The sequence below is a fragment of the Pomacea canaliculata genome, linkage group LG2 (assembly GCF_003073045.1).
Source record: "Pomacea canaliculata isolate SZHN2017 linkage group LG2, ASM307304v1, whole genome shotgun sequence".
NCBI classification, from domain to species: Eukaryota; Metazoa; Mollusca; class Gastropoda; order Architaenioglossa; family Ampullariidae; genus Pomacea; species Pomacea canaliculata.
This window is the reverse complement of record NC_037591.1, coordinates 39,470,643-39,488,828: the sequence shown is the minus strand read 5'-3', so window position 1 is coordinate 39,488,828 and position 18,186 is coordinate 39,470,643. Positions and strand designations below refer to the sequence as shown.

The 18,186-nt window shown below is 43.8% G+C and overlaps 2 protein-coding genes across 7 annotated transcripts in view; one reads left to right on the top strand and one right to left on the bottom strand.

Annotated features, from left to right (window-relative positions):
• Positions 1-839: 839 nt before the first annotated feature.
• LOC112557481 (solute carrier family 52, riboflavin transporter, member 3-B-like) lies at positions 840-8,871 on the top strand. Of its 6 annotated transcripts, XM_025227366.1 has the most exons (7): positions 840-1,449; positions 1,884-2,006; positions 2,668-3,085; positions 4,958-5,145; positions 5,450-6,340; positions 6,546-6,776; positions 7,411-8,871. In XM_025227366.1, exons 4-7 carry the CDS (start codon positions 4,975-4,977, stop codon positions 7,603-7,605), a joined length of 1,488 nt encoding a protein of 495 aa, XP_025083151.1. In that variant the 5' UTR covers positions 840-1,449; positions 1,884-2,006; positions 2,668-3,085; positions 4,958-4,974; the 3' UTR covers positions 7,606-8,871. The 6 variants fall into 6 exon arrangements, with proteins under 6 accessions (XP_025083151.1, XP_025083154.1, XP_025083150.1 ...); XM_025227369.1 differs by lacking the exon at positions 1,884-2,006; XM_025227365.1 differs by lacking the exon at positions 840-1,449 and having other exon boundaries at positions 1,466-2,006.
• Positions 8,872-10,825: 1,954 nt separating this feature from the next.
• The window catches only part of LOC112557483 (solute carrier family 52, riboflavin transporter, member 3-B-like), a 28,015-nt gene continuing 20,654 nt past the window's right edge, over positions 10,826-18,186 (bottom strand). The window contains exon 5 of the mRNA XM_025227374.1: positions 10,826-11,033. Within this exon, the coding sequence (XP_025083159.1) occupies positions 10,839-11,033 (195 nt within the window). The 3' untranslated portion in view covers positions 10,826-10,838. The remainder of the gene's footprint in view (positions 11,034-18,186) is intronic.

The window sequence follows — 18,186 nt, the reverse complement described above, 5'->3', positions numbered from 1 at the left end:
GGAGGAACTCTGTTCTCAATGACAGGTTGTGGATTGTGAAGACTTCCCAAGCCTAACATGAACCCCAAAGAAGTCTTAATACATGTATTCATAATCCAACATAAGCTATTTGATATTGTGCCGAATGTTGTAGTGTCTCTCAGAATTTTATTGACCCTTCCAGTTTCTGTTGCCAGTGCAGAACGGAGTTTCCCAAAATTGAAATTAATTAAAAACTATATGAGATCCACAATGTTGCAAGAGAGACTGACTGGGCTGGCCACCATGTCTATTGAGCATGACTTGGCAAATGCACTCAATCTGAAGGAACTGATAACTCGTTTTGCACAGCAAAAAACAAGGAAAGTGAGGTTTTAAGCATCAATTTCATGACCAGGACTAAATAAATTGCAAAACAAATGATATAACATGGTTCACTTTTTGTGAGGTTGGGGGGGGGGCGCAGAATTTTTCTTTCGCCTAGGGCGCAACACAGCCTAGCGCCGGCCCTGAGTATTAGCAGCAGAAGTAGTGGCAGCAGTAGCAGAAGTAGCAGTGTAATGTGTGTGGCAGGGTGTGCCGCTTGTTTTTGTTGTTTTTTTTTTTTTTGTTTTGTTTTTTTACGATAACGTCACTTAGATACACCACGAGCACAAACTGTAAATAATAATGCTGAGGTCAGGGTGAGATTTTATCTTCTGCTTGTGTGTTTTGTCCTTGAGTATTGCCCCCCTTGTCTGGCTCGGGAAACCTTGCGGCTCTGTGCTGTTCAGACAATAATTTATTGTCCTCACCAGACTTGTTAGAAGAGAGTAAATTATTCACGTGAAAACCTGTTCAGGTGAGTCTGAGTTTTGTTTCTTGAATCTTTGGTTCTGTAATGTAATGACTGAAAATAAATTATTAATAAATAATTAAGCTGAATTATTATTAGATTTTAATGTCTGTACTTTATGGCGTTTTTTTGAAGTCTAAATTAATTTGTTTTCATCGTAATGTCTTTTCTTTCCGCTTTTGTTTAAAAGAAAAATAAAACGAACAAAAAAATTACTAAGGCTGGGCCCCCTTCACAGCCGCGGTACACTATCCTTCCCTGCCTATCCTTCTCGTCAGGTGTTGACGTGCACACCTTAAAAATGTGTTTAGCAAACACTTGTTGAAGATACACGCCAGTCGTCAGCAGCGCCACAAGGCATAAATCACATCAACATTGTGATCCTCTTCCTTGTGTGGCCAAGGGTACATGTTTCATCAGGCGGCGTCTGTACTTTAGACTTCATACTCCTATCACTAGGCGTGGGAGGTATTTGTTTTTCTCCTGGTCGTCGTAGACAGTCCCATACCAGCTCGAAGGTCTCCAGTCCACCGCTGACGGCCAATGGATCAACAGGTCAAAGGTGACCGTGACGTGCGGTGACGCTCGTGGTCTGTTTACCTCGCGTCTTGCCTTCACAGCTTTCACTCCCACATGTATGTACACATAGCTTCCGGATGGTTTGAGCATGCGCCAGTATGTGACATGTCATGTTTTGTATGTGACGTACATGTTTCTATGTGACGTCACACGTTGGTCGCATTAGTTCTGAACTGCCTGCGACACGCAACACAGTTGCACCGTGTCAATCCGGCTTTAGCGAGGTATGGAAGCTATGTAGGCTTGGTCCTTAAATAGGGAAACAACGCTTTGCTGTTTATTGTGCGAAGCCCTCACTGCCACGTTATGGGGCGAGTGTGCTTGGCAAGTGTTTTCAACAAATCAAGAACTACATATACCTCAGATCACTTTTGCTGATGAAACTGCTCACAACTTTTTGACAAAAATCTTTGCACGTGAAAGACTATTTTCTCTTCAACTGAATGATAATTTATAACCAACCATACTTTATGTGTGTTGCTTACTAAAGAAGAAGGATTAGATCCGCTGTGACCCTTGTGACCTGTGTGTCATGATGGCCCGCCAGAGGCTCGATCACCATAAAACAAACGAAATCGTCTTTCGGATGAACAGGACCTCGTTTGACTACTTCGTAAGCATTGACGGCTTTTCCCTTCCTTTTTGTTTTGTTCAACCAGTGATTATTTTGTTATAATACCGCGAACTTCTTTTAAGAATACTGCGAATAAGCAATTATTTAGTCGAGTTGTTGCTCCTAATTGAACCTCAATCTGTAACGAAATACCTATAGGTATACAATATGTTCATAAGCGTGAGCTGTGAACGAAGGCCTACTGTGAACACTGATGTCTGTCTCTCGCCAGACCGTTTGCGGGGCGGTTTGGCGGGTGTAAATCTTCTGTCACAACAAGGGTCGTTGAGCGTCTTCTTCCCTCTCCCCCTCCGACCCATTTCGTAAATAAAAAAAAAACCTTTGTTTTATTGGCAGAAAAAAAAGAAGGGGAAAGTTAAAACAAATAAAAATGCCTGGCTGTCATGCTCACATAAAGTGCCTCGAGGTCATAACGAAGACCTGTATAGTTGTATACTTACTACGTGTGCTGTGTCTGTGTTGGTTTTTCGTTGGGTGTGTTTTGGTATGTAAAACATTTTGTTATGAATGCGTTGTCAAGTGAAATGCCAAGTTACAACATGAAGTGAGTCTGATGACATGAAGCGCTATCAGTACCTGTCTGTGTAGACGAATGTTGACTTGTCCAACCCTCCACAATATGTCGACTTATTTGTTTCAGCGGCAAATTAACGAAGAGGGCTTCAGACAATCCAGAGAGTGTCCATAGCACCATCTTCTAAGGTTAAAGGGCATAGTCTGTAGACTGAGTTCACGTGGCCACCCGGACACAGCTACCCGCCCACCTACCCTACTTCTCAAACGTACGCACTCACCCTGAACCACGCTCCTCACTCATGCACGAACAGGTAAACGCTGCTCCACGCGTGACATCACCGAGACAAGTTTGTTTGCATGGCTGAAGGTCACTCTTTGACACGTTAAGTAACCAAAGGTCAGTATAAAGGCCACAGTGGAACAAATGAAAATCAGCGGTGACCCAGAAGCCTTGGTCCAAGGTTCATTCCACCCGAGACTAGCAAACGGGTGTAGGACAGCGGCTTATGTCCACCTCTCAACACCTTCCATTGCTTGACACAGTAAGTCTCAGTGTGTGTGTACTTTTACCGGGACTATTTCACAGGTGAAGAAATAGGTAACTAGCCATGTTCTTACTGAATTTCTTATTGTTCTGAATTTAAAGTTCTTACGTTACCGAAAACATAATAACGTGTGTTTTTAATAAGAACAGTAAAGCTTAATAATCTTCTCCGTGTAATTCTTAGACAAAAATTATGACACTTAGTTATTTGCTCTGACTTTCAGTCTGAGCAAAGTCTGGTAGAGAGAATGGAAAGTAGAGTGACAATGACGATTGTTCATTAACGAGGGTGGTAGAGTAAGCAAGAAATGATCTTTTTTTTTCATCAAGCCCTCGCCTTTGTGGGCAATAATAAGCTAAGTAGTCAACTAATTACTAAGAAAATAATTAATAATAAACATAAGGGTTGCAAGGTGAATGTGTACAGAAATAGTGGTTAGTACAGGTATTTACAAGGGTCCTGGGGTCAGAAAGTATGTCTTATGTTTTATGGTTTACCTCTGTTGGAGGAGGCTTCATTAAATTATCCTACATTGTGGTACACGTATTATAGTAGCTGTCCTCAAGATGGAGAGGGAGGCTATTCCACAGAGTATTTCAGACTTGATTTAAAAGGTCTATTGTAGGGTGTTATTTGATGAAAATAGCAAACAGACAGAGAGAGATGGGAGGATTTTCAAGTGCGAAAGATCGTATTAAGGTGAAGCACAAGCTGTTTATTTGAGCTCGTGACACAACCAAACCTTTCTTTACTGCCTCGCTCTGTCGCTTTCCAGCTGAACTGTGCCGAGCTGTGCTCTAATTATTGCGGTATCGTGACCTACAAAGGTCCAAAGATCTTATTTCTAGGGCTGACTCAAGGTGCTTACACACATGAAGCTGCTTAAACACATACTCATGAGCAGGCATAATCAAATGCCTCTTACAAATTCACTCACCATCATTCAGCTCACAACTACTTACTAGCCTAGCTCTCTCTCTCTCACCAACGTCCGCCCTCGCACACACATAAAATGGAGAAAACTACCGACGGTCACATTCAGAAAAGGTATGTAGTGGCCGAGATACGAACCCATGACATGCGATTTCCGATTGCTGCTGTTGTGGTAACAGACACTTTAGGCACTGCGCCACCGAACAAAGGTGGGTTTTTTTTTTTTCTCTTCCTAGCCCAAGAGAAAGTAGGTCAGAAGATCCTAAAAATACATCGTTGTAAAGTTTAGGTAATATTTCTCGGCCGAATTCCATTCCCGACGATTGCTTTACCTGTAATAACGATCTACTAAAATGCTTAGTCACCTAAGTCTGTTACTTCATGTTTGGACAGTTAAATTGTCAAAAATCTTTGTCGCCTATGTAAACGTATTTTCAGTTTCAGAATAACCTTCTCTCGCTTTATCCATCGTCCCTCGTAGCTGCAGCAGGTAAATGGCATGCATCACACCTGTCAGTCAAGCAGACCAACTCTTGTCGCGTTCGGGTTGATTTGGCAAGTGTGTCGGTTTGTCCTTTAAGACCACGTGATAGGTAACTAAACTCTCGCAGAGGCAGGTGAGGGAAGGGGAATGATTTCCAAATGTTTGACTGGAGGAGAAGAGTTTATCTGGCAATATGAACGTTTCTTTGCAGCTTGCAGAAAGTTTCAGGGTGTGGCAAGAGTTGAGGGGTAGGCAGACGGACAGAAATGTCAACAAAAAGTGTAGATCGACAGACACGCTTTTTGTGCAAATGTAAGCATAGATATTTGAGTACCTGGGTGGATGTTTGCGTGGCAGACACCCAGAGTACCAGTGTAACTGAGCGACAAGCCGGACTGGTTCATTAGAAGAAATATTGTATTGCAGTTTTCTCTCCACTGTGCTGATTCCAGACATCTCTTAAGCCGACATGTTGCAAAAAGTGCTGATGGACAGCAAGGTGCTGGTGCATCTGCTAGTATGCATCTTCGCCATCTCCTCCTGGGTGGACATCAATGGCATGTGGGTGGAGCTGCCCATCCTGGTCACCCACCTTCCTGAAAAATGGACACTCCCATCTTACATCACTATTATTAGCCAGGTGAGTTGTCTAGACATAGGTCGTCATTGTCGTCATCATCGTCATCAATCATCATCAATCGTCATCCTCCTCCTCGTTGTTATCATTATCATCGTCATCATCCCACTCCTTCCCCTTCTCCTCCTCCTCATCATCATCATCCGCTTTTTCGTGCAGTTCTGCCTTTCGTAGACCACTAAATAGTTTTGAGTAGAAGCTTTTCAGTTCAACTACAAATGCCCCTGTGGGCCAGCTCTGGCCCCGTTATAATTGACACTTCAATTGGTCAAGACAGCGTTAATCAATAAATCTTTCTTATCATCAGATTGCCAACATCGGACCTATCATTTTTGTGTTGATCTCCCTCTGCTTAAAGAGAACGCATGTGAAGAAACTTACCCTGGATAAAATCACTTCTTACATCATCATGATAGTGGGGGTGGCGTCCACCCTTCTGCTAGCTTTCTTCTGGGAGGAGACGATTTTCGTGGACGGTGCGGACAGAAGCTTCGCCCTACTGGCCCTGAGCTTCTTCCTCTCGTTCGTGGACTGCACCTCATCCGTGGCTTATGTTGCCTTCATGGCATCCCTCAAGCCGGTCTACCTGTCCAGCTTCTTCGTCGGGGAGGGTCTGAGCGGCCTGCTGCCCGCCCTCATGGCTCTGGGACAAGGGGCGGGGGAGATCAAGTGCGTCAACGCTAGCAGCACCAGCGAGAGGAACGTCAGCGGCAACGTCGTCAACGTGACGGACTACTACGTCTACCCTACGTACCTGCCACCCAGATTCTCGGTGCAGCTCTTCTTCCTCCTTCTGTGTGGAATGATCTTTCTGTCCATGGTGGCCTTCTCCTTGCTCAACTTCTGGGGCTACTGCAAGGACCAGCTTGTGGCCGTATCCACGTACAACCTCGAGGACAGCGACAACCTCAGAGATAGCATCGATCTTGAGGACGATGTCAAGGATTTGTCCTTTAGAAAAACGTCCTACTCCTATGAGATGACAGTCAGCTTGGAGGATGAGGTTGGTGTCAATAACCAGGACTTTCCGGCTTCCCAGGCAAAGGAAAAATTACCAAATCATGTCGAGAACAAAGTTGTCAGTGACGACAGTGCAGAAGTTGAACACCAGAAGACCTCCAAGTTTGTTCTCTTCCTGCTGCTGCTTCAGATTGTGATTATCAACTTCCTCATCACAGCCTTCCTTCTTTCTATCCAGGTGAGTAAAGACGAAATAATGTCAGAAGCTATCTTTTTTTTCTTTGCTCCTTTTTATCGTTCATTTCATATCCTTTCTCATTCTTTTTTTTTTTTTTTTCATCATCTTTTTGCTTACTTTCTTTTGTCCTTTTTTCAACCTTTCCATGATTTTGGGCAACCAAAAAAAAAAAAATCTGCTTGTCTCCCGTTGACGTATCTTGCAGGTGTATTCCAGCCTGCCTTACGGGATTGACACGTACAATCTTGTTGTCACGTTGTCTAACATCGCCAACCCAGTGGCGTGCATCATCTCCGTCTTCCTGTCCATCACCTCGCCCTGGATCATCTCCCTCATGACGACTTGTGGCCTCGGATGCTCAGCATACATCATCGCCGTTGCTTGCCTGAGCCCCACACCCCCGCTAATAGGGACCAGTTCCGGGGGACCTGTTGCAGTAAATAAACAGATTTCTGAACAGCTGAAGTTTTCTTACAATTTTCTTTGCATTTCATTTACGTCTCGTTTACTCTTACTTCAAAATTGCTTTCGCTTACAAACCTGTTAGTTCAGACGCTGTTTTTGTTATTTTTGCTGTTATTCTCTCATTTTCTATTTCTATTTGCAACCTTGGCCTCTGCTAATCTTTTTCTCTCTTTTTCAGAAGGCATCTACGGTGATACGTGTTACCACTGACACAACCCTTACTTTTTTTTCAGACATCGGCCGGATGTGACATCAGTAAATCACTTGATTAGTCTACCCTGCCAGTCTCCCTTTGTTGATGACTTCTTTTCTTGCTCTTCGTCGTTACTGTTACCTCTGTGTCTTTTCTGTCTTCTGTACTTCGTCATCATCATCGCCCATCTTTCTGTTCCTTCACATTAACCTAGTTTTTATATGAGTGTATTTTACTGTATGAGCGTGATACTGCGCTGTATTAATTACCCATTGTTAGTAGTATTGACAGGTCTGGCTGTTCCACGTGGCATTCTCATACGACAGATGACTTGCTCTGTTCTGACATCTGTCACTACTTACAGATCCCTCTCTTACGGGTGGTGGTCTGACGTCACTGATTCATGTTTCAGGTGGCGGTGTGGGTAGGAGCCTCGTTCTTCCTCACCTACGCCAAGATCTCGGTGGCCGGCGTCATGCGCCAAGTAGGTCGTCACGCCCTGATAGTGTATGGCGCCCTCACACAGACCGGCGCCCTCCTTGGCGCTGTGACCGGCTTTGTACTCGTGAACGAGGTCAAGGTCTTAAAGGATGCTTCCTGGTGCTGAGGGTGGAAACGACCTCACTCACAGCAGGGTTGTTCTAGGTAGTGCTTGTCCTCAGATCATCGATACTTTATCTTGTATGACTCACAGTTACACACCGTCAACACACGACAGCATGTCATTCTTTCATTCCACAAAACATCTGTTGACGTCAAGGATTGAAAACAATTGACTCCTTTCTTCAACACACAAACAACAACAAACAAATAAACACACTCGAAGATGCGACTGTTGTGACAACTACGCTGAGAATACATCGCAGTGTTGACACAATACCTAAAACAAAGTGAATATTAGTTCACTGATGAGTTCAATAAACTAACAAGAGGGTTGTTCTGGCCAAAATGTTTCCATTGTTTAACGACATGAGGCAGAGTTCAGTTCAGTGTCTGACTGCAAGTGTTTCTGGTGGATTACAAGTCCTGTGTATTGTCATGTTCGCTATCAGAAAAATCAAGCACAAAAATCAGACTCACAATCACAAATATGTATTATAAGCTCACTCTGTCACACACATCTATTAAAAAACTGAATATTGTGTAAACGAAATAATTTGTATTTGTTGATTTCTCTCATTTCTGATTTGCTGCACCACCATTATGGGTGAACTGATTAACCACTTTTTTAATTTCCTTCTGGAAATACACAATGAAGATTTCGCAGTAGAAAACATTGTTAAGATTAATTCTACTTTAAAATAATGATCATGTATTAAAAGAAAAAGTGATAACATCAGCGCGTGCTCGCACGCGCACAAACACACAAAGCAAACGTGTACGCATGCGCACGCACACACAAAAGTAAATGTGTACGCGCGCCAACTCTCTCTCTAGATATTTCGCCTGTTGAGCACACTCCACACGGGTCAGAAGCAAAACAAGGATCCAAGCTACTGATCTTTCATATCACTTTGGCGTTTAAACCCAGAGGCTTTCCGGTTCGATTGCCGTGTGGTGCAAACTAATTCCCTTCAGTTGACCTAGCTGTGGAGGTGCCTGAGGTACCTCACTGTCCAAAGAAATACCATTCAGATCCATGTCCTCACAAACTGTGGCTCTGCCCAGTGTGCATTCATTCCACATGGGACATCACAGTGACAGCACTTTTATACCAAACTGACACAGTTATGACCTCATGCGTAAAACCGTCTCAATGGTAGTCTCATTTACATAAAAATATCACAGTATTTTGTGTTAACACATACTTGCTCAATATGTTGTTCAACCAGCTTCTGCTGTACAAAGACAAATACAACAATCTGTGAAAAAATGTCCATTTTTCCGTCCTCTGTTGATTGGGTTTTTTATTATTATTATTCTCCTCTCTTGTTTCTTGTTTTCTGTCTCCCCTTATCTCTCAGATTTCTTTGTTAAACTTTTTTAAGAAGTACTTTATACGATTATTCTTGAACCAGGCCAGCCTGACATGTACTTTACAAGCCCATTGAAATGTGTACCAGTCGGTCATAAACCAGCCACACGGAGTGTACCAAAGGGTCATGTCAGTTTAACGATTGCCTCTCTCCCGATCATAAAAAAGTTCTCGACTAACCATACAAGTGCGTTTTCAGACTTGGAGGTCAGGTCAAGATGACTAAAGCGGGATTCAGACGGGTTGACGAGCGATAAACAACTAATCCAGCCGAGTGTCATTCAAACTTTTGTGGAAGTCGGATCTATACTCTCCAGACGCAAATTTTTTTTTACACGCACAATAATAATATTCAGAATTTCTATCAAAAGTGTATGAAATCCTTGTTACAAACAGCCAGAATAATTCTTGATCACCATATGCATTCGATTTTGTCACGCCGTGTGACACTGGCATAAGTCGCATCGTGTAAGAGTGGTATAACATAGTCATTAAACGACGCAATAAAGGCGGAAGAGTTAAGGTAAAACAAAAACAAAGAAAGAAAAAGAAAACCACAACACATCGAAAAAACACCAGGTTTGTGGGAGGTATCGATTGTTGACATCTACAGTCTCAAAACTCGGGGTCACGTGCCGCAGTTTTATTTTAACCCCTTTCGTGCTATTTTCTGCTCAAGGGAGCGAATGGAGCGAGAATTAGGATAGGAAATGTTAAAGAATGCGTTGGAACGAATGAGTAGTGCAGTATTCATCTTAGGGAGCGTGAAAATCAAGCCTTGTCACCTCGCCTAGTCGGGGCAAAGATTTTTTTCCATGACCAGTTTATACGACGTGTTAGAATAAGTAGAAACTCGAAGTTGAATAAATGTGTGAGCTTTTTCGTAGCAGCATAAATCTGTATCAGGTGCATCATAATTCACCTAAATTCTGAGGGACAAGCAAGGAACGTCCATTACGTGATAGAAAGAAGAACACATATGATCACGTGACTGGACAACTATCCTTTGCGTGTCCTGCATGGCAATTTTGGAGAGTTTTACACCCCAAGCAGAGGGCAGACCACTCCAGTTTTATGTAGACTGTCGACTCGACTAGAAACTCTATAATTATAAAAATATATTTTACGGACTCCAAGTTGTTTATCTATGCTTTTCATGGCAGCCAAACATATTTTTCGCGAACTTCATTACGAAAAGGCGGACTGTAGTGACTCTGAGGACAGGAGTGCCAGGCAGGTTGTACATGTTACAAAAGTGTTAAGGCACTGTGGCGAAACTACAGCTTGACCAAATATAACAGGTTAATTTTTAAGTAGATAATTTTGTATGGTCCGCGAAGGATGTTATAAATATCCTAATGGTCCTTGGAGAAGAAAAGGTTCACCACCTGGCGAAGATGTTTTTGATCGAATCGACTAATGTTGGAATTGGAAAATGATCAAATCGACAGGCCCCACGAGAGTGTTGTGCTACAGACTGTGTGTACGCCAGTGCGTTCAAGCGTCTTACACCTTAAGCACTATTCACAATCAACAGACATTATTAATTATAAAGAACTTTGAATAAGTGTTCTCTGGACCCTTACGATAGGACGTTCTTAGCCAGAACTTTGATGTCAATAGACTGAGGAGTGAGAGTGACTGAACAAACCAGACTTGGTAATTTGATGTACTTCACGATCGGTGTGTAGTCTGGTGGTGTAGAGTTAGCGCCTGTCACTAAAACAATGAGGACTGGCTGTCCTGGGTTCAGATCTCGCGGGCGCGCTCTTTTTTTCAATTATAGAAATCACACAAAAGTCGTTATAAATGCTTATAGCAGGTCCACTCAATGTTGTTGGGGTTTTTTGGGTTTTTTTTTTCGTTTAGCACCACGAAGCGTCGTTAAAGACTTTGACTTGGTTGACAAGAACAAACCCGGTCAGGGCGCCGATGAGAGATCCAACCTGAGTCGCACTTCCATACCATATAAGGGCACGACGGCCCACGTGACGCATGACTCCAGCCACTGAGATCTTCGCGTACGTCAGGAAAAAGGAGACTGCAATCCAAAGCAAAACCTGGAATACAAACAAACGGTCAAAGACATTTATCTTTTGGAGATGTGCCCTATAGCCTATAATTTAAGTAAATAAAAATGTGGGTGCGATGTAAAAATAAGCCATCAGTCAAACTAGCAGTGCACTTAAATAAAAAATAAATAAATAAAAAAGTGTCCATGTAACGGATAAGTACTTAGTAGAGGGGGTTAGGAGGGAAGATCGACAACCGTGGTTGATCTGATTTAGCGTAGTGGGCTGGAAGTTGTTTGCCCTTGAGCAAATGACGTAAACTGGGACGTCAAAATAAGGTGACGTAAAAGATAGAGGAAAATTAACGTTAGAGAAAAAACGGAAAGCAGAGAGCAGACGGCGGAACAAAAGTGAGAGCTGGTGGATTTTTCTCGGGACTTTCTCGCAACTGCTGCGACAGCGGAAAAAGTATTACGGGAAGTAATACCGTGGGTAAACTACAGGTGGATGTACTTCACAGGTCGTGAGTCACTGTAGTCCGTGTTCGCACCGTGGGGGAGCTCTGTGGCTTGGGCATCCCAGTTTCTTGGCGGGGTCAAGAAACTAAACACTGGTATCAGCGAGAAAAGAACAGAAAACTTGGTGCAAGACTGGGGCACCGACTTCCATCTGTCGCCTGGAAGGGGCAGCTCTTCACAGCCTGAGAGTAAGCGCCGGTGGAGGAAAGGTTTCCTCCCGGCCTTCAGCGAATCTAACATCATCCGGCCAAACATCTAGGAGGCGGCCGCATGCGCAAGATCGAGACGTCTGCTTGTAAACTGTGGGTACTGTGAAAAACCATTTATTTTCAATCATAAATAGACTTCGTGGAAAGAAGATCAGTGGGATTAATTGGAATAGAGGACTTGGGAGGGTCTCAAAGACTTTAAAATAAGAGGTTGATGTTTCATCGGGAGCGAACATTGGGTTCTTCATCAGTGACAATAATTTAGGAGAGTCGATTTTATTGTTACCTTTTAATTATGTGGGATGAATGATAACATATTGGTAATACATCTTGTGTGGCGAATGAAGGAGTGAATCTATGAGTGTGGATTTTGCCTTTGTTTCATTTGACTTTGTATTTGATTTGAATAATTATTTGTGCCTCTAAGAAGGTACGCCCACCCTCAAGCGATCAGGATATTTTGGTTTGTGGAAAGAATGCGCATGTCTGCGACGGTCCGTGACATCTTGGTGACCCCCGACGTGATCGCTTTAGGGTGAGGCGGTACTAGGCGAGGTGGTTTACAAATATTGTACAAAAGGTATTATTAGTACTGTATCTGGTGGATTATTTTTGACTACTCTTGTTTGCCATCGTAGGGTACATTTCTTTAAAATTGTTCTTGAGAGACATGGAATTCCCGGATATAGATAGCTTCATAGCCCAAGGACAGAAATTTGGAAAGACTAATAGTGACCCTGGAAAAGTACGTCCAACAGTGTGTAGAACGTTTTTGATAGAGAAAGAGAAGAAAGGAAGGGAAAAAGAAAGAGAAAGAGAAGAAAGGGAAAGAGTGAGAGAAAGGGAGTTTGAGTTAGAAAGACTTAGGCTACAAGCAGGAAGCAGGACAGAAGGGGAAGTAGCTCAATCCACGGGGGGTCCGCGTGGTAACCTGCCAAACTTCCAATCTCCGTGAGGATAAAGATGATATAGACTCTTTCATCTTTAGGTTTGAAGCGCATTGCAACTGCTCTTAGGTGGGAGGAGCCGCGATGGCCTTTGCTTATGTCAGCTCTTTTACAGGGTGAGGCTTTAACCTGTATCATGCACTTTGTGCAAGTGGGGTAGTTGATTATGAAACACTCAAGAGGAATTACTTCAAAAGTATCACTGTACGCTGAGGGATTTCGGGACGATTTAGATCCATCCGACGCCGAACCGCAGGAATCAATGGCGGCATTTTTTTCTAGGTTGTCCGGTTTAGCAAACCGTTGGATAACTTTAGCCGAGGCAGACAAACGTATGATGGTCTTTTGGACCTCATGTTACGAGAACAGATTCTCCAGAGCGTAGCGAAGGAATTAGCTATCTTCCTGCAAGAACGTGAATTTAAGTCCGCAGCCGAGATGATAGCAAGTGCAGAGAAGTACAGGCAGGCGCATGCCAATAAAAGTATGGCGAGGAGAGCCGAGTCGTATCGAGTTGCCAACACCGGGGTGAATTGGCGTCCTCGTCACCAAATCTAGGCTTCCTAATAGGCCAAATAGTCTCGTAAATCAAGTCCAACAAAAACCTTTCCCAAAGGAAGTAACGGGCCGAGAAGGCAAAGAGACGAGGTACTGCGAAGACCTAAGAGAGAGCTCATTTGCTTCGCTTGTAACGAAATTGGACATTTTGCCCGTGAATGCCCTTATGTTGACGGAGAGAAACACAGAAGTATCCACTCCGGTAGTAACCAGCGTTTCCATCCTGTGTAGCACTCTAATAGTGAAGAGATGGATCGACTTCTCTCTATCCAGGTTATATTAGAGATAACCTAAGGTGTTAAGAGATACGGGAGCCACAACAGCAGGCATAAGAGCCTCCTGGTAGGCAGTCAGAATACACTGGACAGTCCAGTCCTGTATTTACGTTTGGGGGTATACGGAAGTCTTTCCAATCGCTGAGGTACAGGTAGAGACCCCTTTCTATGCGGTAAACTACGCTGTTGCGTAATAGACGAACCAATAACAGATTTAATTTTGGGTAATTAGACGGGTAGAGGGAGTGTTGGTGACAAAACCAAAAAGCAGCCATTAGTCACAACCAGAGGACAGAAGAACGGGAATTGGAACTGCAATTCCGCTGCATATTCCAAAGCCAGCAATGGACATCACTAGAGAGGAGTTAGTTCGACTCCAAGGGAGGATCCGACATTGATGCACATGCCGAGCTGCAGCCTGTCAAAGGAGCGAACGAAGCCAACCTGGAGACGAACTTTCCATCTTCAGCAGGGAATGTTGATTCGATCATCCCGCACGACACTACAGGGACTTTTCAACAAGTGGTGGTGCACAAACACTCAGGGCATCAGTGTTATGTGCGGCTCACGATGGTCTTTTTAGCCGGACATGCAGGCGTCCGTGCCGACGCTGAATCGGGTGCTCGCGCAATTGTGTTGGTGCCGGGAGTAAAAAGCGACACCGAAAGTATTGCAAACATGTGCACGCGTGCCAGAAACGTGGCACACGGAAGAAATCGACCAGTGCCACTCGTACATGTGCCAGTCATCGATGAGCCCTTCAAGAGAGTGGCTATAGATATCATGGGTCCTATACATCCATCATCTAATGAGGGGGCCATACCCCATTGTATTGAGTATAATAGGACAGATGGCGTCCAGATATCAGAGGCAATACCGTTAAAAAGAATTGACAGTGTATCTGTGCTGAAGCACTCTTGTTGTATTTGCCAGAATGGGTCTTCGAAGAAATTCTATCCGACAGGGCGGGACACAATTCATGTCTGATGTCATGAAGGAATTTTCTCAGACTGTGTCCATCAAGGGTTTACGTTCCAGCCCCTTACCATCCACAAACGAATGGGTGCGTGAAAGATTCACGGGACATTAAAACCAATGCTGCGGAAGTTGGTACAATCGCCAGCCCGAGAATGGCAATCGTATCTTCCTGCTCTTTTATTCGCTTGCAGAGAGAAAACTCACGAAAGTACAGTTTCTCACCATTCGAACTCGTTTTCGGACGACGACCGAAAGGGATCACTTGATCTCCTTATCTCAACTTGGACAGAGAAGGAAATCAGTGGATGAGGATGCAAACCTGTTTTACCAATACATATATGAGTTGAGAAATCTACTACAGGAAAGCTATCAACTGGCCCAAGAGAATAGCCATAGACGGCGGCGAGAAATAAAGCGTTACTTTGACAGAAAAACGCAACAACGAACTCTGCAGGTGGGACGAAGTGCTGATAAATGTTACCTACGTCCACGAATAGCAACTACTCATGGTGCAATGGAAGGGACCTTTTCCTAGTCATGTGTTTTCCGGGAATGTCATCCAGACACGTGATCATATGCAGGGAAAAGACGGGTTAGTGCACATTAATATGTTGCGCAAATAATCAAACAGACGTGAACCGCCGATTGATGTGAAGATTCCAGACACCACCAAAAGGCTAACTGTGGACAGACCAATGATTGATAAACCCATGGCTTTTCGGATCTTATCTCGGAAGAGATGTGCCCCAAAGATTTAATCATGCCGTCAGGAGTATCCGAGAAGGAATCAAATAGACACCTGGCAAATGTGACCTTATTGATAGCCGATACCGATGATGATTCACGTGGAAATACCAGTCTTCCTGGGGAGATAGAAGAAGGAATAAACAGCATGAAAGTGGGGCCCGACTTGACAGACTGACTCAGACAACACAATGAGGAATATTCTAAAGAATTATCAACATACATCGACCGTGATGCCAGGACAGTTTAACGGTGAAATTGGAGTGCACCAAATTAGACTGACTTCTCCAGGGTAGTGCGCTTAAGGCCCTATCCACTTCGCCTTTGCTCTACAGCAAACCAGTGGAAAAGGAAGTGATTAAAAGTTACAATGGGAGTGATTGAACATCATCCTCACCGTTATGCATCACCAGCGTTTGTTGGTCAGAAAGAAGGACGGTTCAGTACGGCTTTTGTATCGACTCCGAGCCCCTAAAATAAAATAACAGAGTTCGACTCAGAACCTCATTCCGGATCCCGAACTGTATATAGTCAATTGGGCGAGCCTCATTTTTCACGGATAAAATAGATTGGGGTGTGGCCAAGGATATTGGCAAATCAGAGTCAAAGAAGAAGATAGGCGAAAAGACAGCATTTCAAAACAACCAAGGCTTATTTCAATGGACCCGAATGCATTTGGAATGGCTACAGCGCTCGGCTGCAACGTTTTGCGAGAGCTATGAGGCAGCGCCTCAATATGGAAAGGTTTTCAGCACATAGCTTCTTTGATGATTACTGTTGCTAGCGAAACGTGGGAAGAGCATCTGACTCATGTAGAAGGTGTGTTAAGAACGCTTAGCCCATTATCAACTCCACTGTAAGACCTTCGAAATGTTCAGATGGGATTCGGAGCTTGGAATTCTTAGGACTACATAGTGGGGAGGGGCATCTGCGTCCAGTCCTGATAAAGTACAGAAAAATTCTAAGACTTCCTACTCCTAGCAGTAAGAAGCAAGTGAGAGCACTCTTGGTCTGATCAGGCTACTACCGACGCTATGTTCCTAACCTTTGCTACGGTGGTTGACCCCATCTACAGAGCTGACAAAAGGAAACAGCCCAAAACATTTCAAGTGGTCGAATGAATGTGTCCAATGCATTAACTACATCCCAACGTTCTGTCATCCCAACCCGATACTAGCGCTAAAAGTTTGACAAGCCGTTAATAGTTCAAACTGACGCGAGTGGGTGGGATTAGGAAGCAGTACTCTTGCAGGAATACGGAGGAGATCGTTTGTCCAGTGGCCTGACGTTCAGCCGCAAACTGACAGGTCCTGAAACACGAATACAGCACCATAGAACGAGAGTGCTGGCAATAATACTGTGGGATTTCGAACTCTCTCGTTGTATCATTTCGGAAGACAAGTTTCATTTTAACGAGCATGATCACAACCTCTTGTGTTTAACACTCTGTATATTCATTAATTCTTCGGAATTATGAGGTGGGGATGCTAGCTCTTTAAGAGGTTCAGTTTCAGGTTGAGACGATTAAGGGACAGAGAATCTTCTCGCTGAGCAATCTATCCCGGGTCGCAGTGGGACTATATTTATCCCGTAAAGTAACAAAAACGAAAAACTGTTTAAAGTTGATTTTTTGGTCATTCGTTTTTATTTTTCAGGAGGGGAGGAATAGTAACTGGATATATGTAGCTTTTATTTGGTAGAGTGGGATGGTTTAGGGATGGGGAGATGATGCACAAGCCCTTGGTTGGTTGCAGATCTGAGTTTAGTCGGTAGTGGTGCTGGAAGTATGTCATTGCCCTGTGAGCAATGAACGGTAAGAACGTGGGGACGATAGCAGAAATGAAAGGTAACGTGAAATAGAGATAGGAGGGAAATAACGGTTAGGGGTGAAAAAACGGAAAGGCAGAGGAGAAGAAACGGCGGGCAAAGAAGGTAGGAGAGCTGGAGGTGAGTGGTTTTTTCTCGGGGACTGGTGTCGTCGGAAAACTGCTTTGCCGACAGCGTGGAAGAAGTATTACGGAGTAATACGTGTGCGGTAGACATACAGGGTGGTATTTGTACTTCACAGGTCGTGAGTCTATTCTTGTAGTCGTGTTCGGGGCGACTGTGGGGAGCTCTTGTGCGCTTGGGCTCTAACAAGTACACGTACAGAATTTTCGTATGGGCGAGGGGTCACATAGAGCTAATCATATCTTGAGTAGATCGCTGGTACTGATCTCGTGGATCAGGAACACAGGATGAAAAGAACAAGAAAAAGCTTGGTGCACAGACGGTACAGGGCCACTCGACTTCCATCTGGTCGCCTGGAAGGGCAGCTCTCACCAGCCTGAGCAGTAAGTAGCGGTGAGGAAAGGTTTCCTCACCGGTCTTCAGCGAATCTAAGCATCATGCCGGCCAAACATACTACGGAGGCCGGCCGCATGCGCAATATCAGAGACGTCTGTCTTGGTAAACTGTGGGTACTGTGAAAAACCATGTTTATTTTTCAACTCATAAATATCGTTTGACTTCGTGAAAGAATGCAGTGGGATTAATTGCGAAATAGAGGACTGTTGGAGGGTCTCAAAGACTTTTTAAAATAGGTTTGAGATGTGTTTCATGCGGTGTAGGAAACATTGTGGGTTCTTATCCATTCCAATGACATCAATTTCGAGAGTTTCGATGTTTTATTGTTTACCTTTATATTATGTGGGTTGCATGATACTATCATATTGGTAATACGAATCTGTTGGCGAATGAAGGAGTGAATCTAGTGAGTGCTGATTTTGCCTTTGTTTCATTTGCTTTCGTATATTGGATTTTGCAGAATTATTGTGTGCCCTCAAGAAAGGTACGCCCACCCTATAAGGCGGATCAGGATATTTTGTTTGTGGAAGGAATGCGCATGTCTGCGGACGGTTCCGTGACAGTCCATTGTAGACTAAAGATTTTCTTAGCCACATAGTTATTCCATCTATTTCTATAACTAAAGA